The sequence below is a fragment of the Theropithecus gelada genome, chromosome 19, assembly GCF_003255815.1.
Source record: "Theropithecus gelada isolate Dixy chromosome 19, Tgel_1.0, whole genome shotgun sequence".
Taxonomy (NCBI): domain Eukaryota; kingdom Metazoa; phylum Chordata; class Mammalia; order Primates; family Cercopithecidae; genus Theropithecus; species Theropithecus gelada.
In genome coordinates, this window is record NC_037687.1 from 26,310,738 (window position 1) to 26,318,004 (window position 7,267).

Below are 7,267 nucleotides of genomic sequence, written 5' to 3' on the forward strand. Positions count from 1 at the left end.
TTTTTTTTTTTTTTTTTTTTTTTTTTTTTTTTTTTTTTTTTTTTTTTTTTTTTTTTTTTTTTTTTTTTTTTTTTTGCCAGAGTTCCGCTGTGTTGCCCAGGCTGTCGTACAGTGGTACGATCTTGGCTCACTGCCACTTCCACCTCCTGGGTTCAAGCGAGTCTCCTGCCTCAGCCTTGCGAGTAGCTGGGATTACAGGCATGCACCACTATACCCAGCTAAATTTTTTTTGTATTTTTTTGTAGAGATGGAGTTTTGCCATATTGGCCAGGCTGGTCTTGAACTCCTGGCCTCAAGTGATCCACTCGCCTTAGCCTTCAGAAGTGCTGGGATTACAGATGTGGGCCACCGTGCCTGGCCAACAACCTGGTGACTGTTTACAAGGGACCTGACACATCCTGAATGGTTGACAGTGATGACAGTGATGATCCCTACTCAAGCTTTTCTCCGTAGCCACACTGAAAGGCAGGCTTCCTCTAAGCTGTGTTAGCAGTGTTACAAAGTGATTCAACATAAATAATTTATTCAAGCAGGGAGCAAGATATGAGAGTTTTGTAGAACACTAATACTTCTGTTTATCATTTGTTGTATTTTGTATAAAGTGACTTTTGAGATGAAAGGGCTAAGGCCATATGCTACCATGCTCTAGGATTGCCAGCAATATTTTGGACAGTTTATCAAACCCACCACTTTCCAGGTGAAGGAAGAATTACTACATGAGAAAAATGGAAAGATCTCAGCTTAAAAGGGAGAAGTGGGCAGGCACGGTGGCTCACGCCTATAATCCCAGCACTTTGGGAGGCCGAGGCGGGTGGATCACCTGAGGTCAGGAGTTCGAGACCAGCCTGCCCAACATGGTGAAACCCCATCTCTAATAAAAATACAAAAGTTAGCCGGGCATGGTGGCGGGCACCTGTAATCCCAGCTACTCGGGAGGCTGAGGCAGGAGAATTGCTTGAACCCGGAGGCGGAAGTTGCTGTGAGCCAAGATCAAGCCACTGCACTCCAGCCTGGGTGAAAAGAGCGAAACTCGGTCTCAAACAAACAAACAAAAAGGGAGAAATGTCTAATCATCTCCAGAATTGAATGGATGAATCATCCTTTGTTTTGCCAGTTCCTTCTAGATGGACATTTAGGTTCTCTCTCTCTCGTTTTAAATAGAGATGGGGTCTCACTGTGTTGCCCAGGCTGGTCTCAAACTCCTGGGGTCAAACAATCCTCCCACCTTGGCTTCTCAAAGTGCTGGGATTACAGGTGTGAGCCACCATGCCCAGCCTTCTGTTTTTTTATTATTCCAAAATAATAAAAGTTTACATCCCAGATGTAAAGTGTATGGGTCAAAGCGTACATATGTTCTTGAGATGGATAGATTCCGTTCTAAGTAGCTTCACCCATTTCCACCCCTGCCATCAGAGAGTGCCCTCCTGAGGCCATGCTTGACAATGCCTGTTACTTTGACTCTAAAATGTAGCTCTCAATTTAACTGAAAAAAAAATTGCCAATTTAATGGGCAAACATGACTTCTCCTTGTTTTAATTTATGTACTATTGACTACCAGGTAGGTTGGACCTCTTTTCCTAAGCTTAATGGCCACATGTGCTTGTGTCAATTGTCTTCTTTGCCCCCCCATTTTTAAAATTGGGGTTCATTGATTTTTTTTTCTTTTTTTCTTTTTCTTTTTTTTTTTTTTAGAGTCAGAGTCTTGCTCTGTCGCCCAGGCTGGAGTGCAGTGGTGCGATCTCGGCTCACTGCAACCTCCGCCTCCCAGGTTCACGCCATTCTCCTGCCTCAGCCTCCCAAGTAGCTGGGACTATAGGCGCCCGCCACCATGCCCAGCTAATTTTTTGTATTTTTAGTAGAGACGGGGTTTCACCGTGTTCGCCAGGATGGTCTCGATCTCCTGACCTCATGATCCGCCCGCCTCAGCCTCCCAAAGTGCTGGGATTACAGGCGTGAGCCACCACGCCTGGCCCATTGATTATATATATATATATATATATCTTGCTCTTCTCCTTATACTCTGGATCCTAATCCTTGGTAGTTTTGTTGGTCTTAATACCTTCATGAATTCTGTGACTTGTCTTTTCACTTTCATTTTGTATGTTTCTTTTCTTTCTTTCTCTTTCTTTCTTTCCTTTTTTTTTTTTTTTTGAGCCCGCTTCGGCCTCCCAAAGTGCTGGGATTACAGGCGTGAGCCACTGCACCTGTCCATACACTAGGTTTTTAATCCATCCAAAATTTAAGTACATGAGGATGCAAAATAGGGGTAGCATTTTAATTTTCCCCATAGGAATTTCTGATGTTTACTGGCCGTTTGAACTTCCTGTGTGAATTGTACGTGGTATCCTTTATCTGGCTTCCTTCCTATTCCTTCCTTTTGCTTATTGGTTTGTAGGGACTCTATATGTTTTGCCTTTTATAGATTGGACAGATATTCCGACAGTTTTTCCCAGCTTGATTCTTACAGGGGCCAGCTCTTTGCTAAGGCCATCGTTCATTCAGTCATTACTTTTTTTTTTGTAGTTTTTTGTATTTTTAGTAGAGACGGGGTTTCACCGAGTTAGCCAGGATGGTCTCGATCTCCTGACCTCGTGATCCGCCCGCCTCGGCCTCCCAAAGTGCTGGGATTACAGGCGTGAGCCACTGCGCCCGGCCCATTCAGTCATTACTTAATAGGCGCAGCCATTTTTCAAATGGGTGCCAGTGCCCTGCGTGGACCAGCTTGCCTCTGAGTAAATCTGAGTAAACCCCGGGTGACTGGGAGGGTCCTGGTCCTGCCTGGTGGAGGCTGCAGCTTCATCTGAAGCATGGCATTGGGAAGACTCCCATTTTCCTTGGCGTCTTGTGACACTTGAGTAACCCTTGCGGCATCTCCCCATGCCACAGGCTGACCCCGGGTTTGTACCACCTGGGCCGCACCATCCTCTGCATTGACTTCATGGTTTTCACGGTGCGGCTGCTGCACATCTTCACGGTCAACAAACAGCTGGGGCCCAAGATAGTCATCGTGAACAAGATGGTGAGGGAGGGGCGGGGTGGAAGCAGGCGGGGCCATAGGAAAAGGGGTGGGGCTGGGGAGGGAGTGGTCTGTGGAGAAAGGGTGTGACTTTGGGGAGCAAGGGGCGTGGTTTTGGGATAAGGGGTGGGGAAGGGCGGGGCCAGATTCAGCCACATCTCTCCACAGATGAAGGACGTGTTCTTCTTCCTCTTCTTCCTTGGCGTGTGGCTGGTGGCCTATGGCGTGGCCACGGAGGGGCTCCTAAGGCCACGGAACAGTGATCTCCCAAGTATCCTGCGCCGCGTCTTCTACCGTCCTTACCTGCAGATCTTCGGGCAGATCCCCCAGGAGGACATGGACGGTAGGTGGGGATGACAGGGCCTCACAGCCTCCCTCTGAGTCTCTGTCCCCGTTCTCTGGGTCTCTGTACCCCTGTTTCTAAGAAAATGTCTCTGTCTCTCTGAGTCTCTGTCTCCCTCTTTCTCTGGATCTCTGAGTGATACCCTATATTCCCCATCATCTTCTTTTGGGGTCTCCGCCCACCCCACCCCCTCTGTCTTTCTGTCTGTCTTTTTTTTTTTTTTTTTTTGAGATGGATGTTAGAAATGTTTGTTTTTTGGTGTCGTAAAGAAATAGTACTTGAACATAAATTTAATTTTTTTAGTAAGGCCATTTTAATTTTTTGTAGAAAGTGTACACTCGCCAGCAGTTCTGCCACGAGAATACACGGAACAAAGGAGATAGGGTCATTTATAACCTGACGCGTCTATCTTGCTGCTGTGTCTGGTTTTTATTGGCTGGAACCGGACTTTACATTTTGTATTTGTCTTGATTGGCTGGTAACTTAGAGCTTTTTAAAAGAAGCAAAGGCAGAGGAGAACAAAGGAAGGAGGAGGTAACTTGTGGAATGCTGAGAAAGGTAAAAACACTTTTAAATAAGGAAGAGGAACAGGCTATGACCTAATGCTTGCTTGGACCAGTATGAGCATGCCAGGGCAAATATTTAGGCTAAATTGTGGGAGCTAAGAACGTAGAGTACATTGATTTCTTTATTACGGCTAACAGATATTTAAGAATGTTAGCACAGGTCTGTGAATACATTTTGTTTCTAAGAGAAGTTACTATTTATTCTTAATTAGATAGGGAGGAAAGTCTTTAAAGAGGAACCTATACTTTACTTTTTACATGGAGTTTTGCCCCTGTTGCCCAGGCTGGAGTGCAACGGCGCGATCTCAGCTCACTGCAACCTCTGCCTCCCGGGTTGAAGTGATTCTCCTGTCTCAGCCTCCCGAGTAGCTGGGACTACAGGCTCGTGCCACCATGCCTGGCTAACATTTTTGTATTTTTAGTAGAGATGGGGTTTCATCATATTGGTTAGGCTGGTCTCGAACTCCCGACCTCAGGTGATCCGGCCATCTCTGCCTCCCAAAGTGCTGGGATTACAGACATGAGCCACCGCACCTGGCAGTCTTTCTGTCTTTCTTAGGTCTCTGTCCCCCTCCCCCGATCTCTGAATGTCTCTCTTCACAGTGGCCCTCATGGAGCACAGCAACTGCTCGTCGGAGCCTGGCTTCTGGGCACACCCTCCCCGGACCCAGGCGGGTGTCTGTGTCTCCCAGTATGCCAACTGGCTGGTGGTGCTGCTCCTCGTCATCTTCCTGCTCGTGGCCAACATCCTGCTGGTCAATTTGCTCATCGCCATGTTCAGGTGAGGCCTGACTGCTCTCTGATCCGACCTCACCCAGCATGACCCATGGCCCCCTCATGACTCTTGAACGCCGTCTAATGAATTCTGTCTTTAGTCCCTGAACTCTGATCCAATTTAATGCTGCCTTCTCCCCAGACCCAAGCAGACCCTGCTTGTGACTTGTACTTTGGACTGATCCTCTTCCTGAGCCCAGTTTGAACTTCCTTATTTTTATTTTTTTGAGACAGGGTCTCACTCTGTCGCCAAGACTAGAGTGTGGTGGTGTGATCATAGCTTACTATAGCCTCGACCTCCTGGACTCAAGCAATCCTCCTGCCTTAGCCCCATAAGTAGCTGGGACTACTTTAAATTAGCCAGGCCAGCATGCCTGCCTAATTAAAAAAATTTTTTGGAGCGGGGGGGTCTCACTATGTTGTCTAGGCTGGTCTCGAGCTCCTGGACTCAAGTGATCCTCCCTCCACAGCCTCCCAGAGTGCTGGGATAATCTGTTGCCCAGGCTGGAGTGCAGTGGCAAGTTCTCGGCTCACTGCAACCTCCACTTCACACTCCCCAACACCCGGTTAATTTTTTGTATTTTTAGTAGAGACAAGGTTTCACCATGTTGGCCTCGAACTCTTGACCTCAAGTGAGTGGCCCACCTCAGCCTCCCAAAGTGTTGGGATTACAGGTGTGAGCCATCGCGCCCAGCCGACTTTGTTTTTTATTGTGGTAAAATTACATAAAATTTCCCATTTTTCCTCTTTTTTTTTTTTTTTGATGGAGTCTCGCTCTGTTGCCCAGGCTGGAGTGCAGTGGCACGATCTCAGCCCACTACAAGCTCCGCCTCCTGGGTTCACGCCATTCTCCTACCTCAGCCTCCCGAGTAGCTGGGACTACAAGCGCCCGCCACCTCGCTCGGCTAGTTTTTTGTATTTTTTAGTAAAGACGGGGTTTCACCGTGTTAGCCAGGATGGTCTCGATCTCCTGACTTCGTGATCCGCCCGTCTCGGCCTCTGAAAGTGCTGGGATTACAGGCTTGAGCCACCACACCTGGCCATATTTTTTTTAAAATTTTATTTGTTTATTTATTTTTAGTAGAAACAGGGTTTCACCATGTAAGCCAGGATGGTCTCCATCTCCTGACCTTGTGATCCACCCGTTTCGGCTGGATTCCAAAGTGCTGGGATTATAGGCGTGAGCCATCGTGCCCAGTGGCTATTTTTATTTATTTATTTATTTATTTATTTATTTATTTATTTATTTATTTATTTTTTGAGACAGAGTCTCACTCTGTCTCCTGGACTGGAGTGCAGTGGCGTGATCTCGGCTCACTGCAAGCTCTGCTTCCTGGGTTCACGCCGTTCTCCTACCTCAGCCTCCCAAGTAGCTGGGATTACAGGCGCCCACCACCATGCCCGGCTAATTTTTTGTATTTTTAGTAGAGACGGAGTTTCACCGTGTTAGCCAGGATGGTCTCGATCTCCTGACCTCGTGATCCGACAGCCTCGGCCTCCCAAAGTGCTGGGATTACAGGCGTGAGCCACTGCGCCCGGCCTATTTTTTTTTAGAAATGAAACTCCTTTTTAATCCTATGTTGGGTCCCTCTGTTTGCTTCCTTTCTTACTGGCATGGTTTTTGCCGAGAAAATATAAAATTTCATTGACTTTCTTTTTTTTTTAGAGATGGGATCTTGCCATGTTGCCCAGGCTGATCTTGAACTCCTGGGCTCAAGCAGTCCTCTTGCCTTGCCTCGGCCTTCCAAAGTGCTGGGATTAGAGGCATGAGCCCCTGTGCTGGACCTATTGTATTAGTTTCCTAGGGCTGCCAAAGTACCAAAAACTGTGTGGCTTTAAATCACAGAAATTTCTTGTCTCACAGTTAGAGATCCAAAATCAAGACATCGACCAAGTCATTTTCTTCTGAGGGCTGTGGGGGAGAGCCTGTTCCATGTCTGTCCTGTCACGTCTAGTATTTTGCTGGCCATCTTTGGCTTTTAGTTGTATCATTGAAACCTCTGCTTTCATCTTCCAAATTTCCCTTTTTAATAAAACATTGCTTAAATTGGATTAGGGACCACCCTAATAACTTCATTTTAACTTGATCACATCTGTAAACTCTATTTCTGAATAAAGCCATGTATTTCATAAATAAAAAAAATTTTAAAAGGTCACATTCTGAGGCACTACGGGTTATGACTTCAACATATCTTTTTTTTTACTTTCTTTTTTTTTTTTTTTTTTTTTGAGACAGAGTCTTGCTCTGTTACCCAGGCTGGAGTTCAGTGGCGCGATCTCGGCTCATTGTAGCCTCCGCCTCCTGGGTTCAAGGGATTCTCCTGCCTCAGCCTCTTGAGTAGCCGGGATCACAGGTGCCTGCCACTATGCCCAGCTAATTTTTGTATTTTTAAGTAGAGACGGAGTTTCACCATGTTGCCCAAGCTGATCTCAAACTCCTGACCTCAGGCGATCCACCTGCCTCGGCCTCCCAAAGTGCTGGGATTACAGCCATGAGCCACTGCGCCTGACCAGACTTCAGTATATCTTTTTTTTTTTTTTTTTTTGAGACGGAGTCTGGCTCTGTCG

General features: G+C 46.7%; 1 protein-coding gene across 6 annotated transcripts in view; it reads left to right on the forward strand.

Moving 5' to 3' along the window:
- Positions 1 to 7,267, forward strand: part of TRPM4 (transient receptor potential cation channel subfamily M member 4) — a 54,634-nt gene that overhangs the window by 40,016 nt on the left and 7,351 nt on the right. For all 6 annotated transcript variants that reach the window (XM_025368696.1, XM_025368692.1, XM_025368694.1 and 3 more), the window contains 3 exons: positions 2,887 to 3,019; positions 3,185 to 3,359; positions 4,529 to 4,706. In XM_025368696.1, the coding sequence (XP_025224481.1) occupies positions 2,887 to 3,019; positions 3,185 to 3,359; positions 4,529 to 4,706 (486 nt within the window). The remainder of the gene's footprint in view (positions 1 to 2,886; positions 3,020 to 3,184; positions 3,360 to 4,528; positions 4,707 to 7,267) is intronic.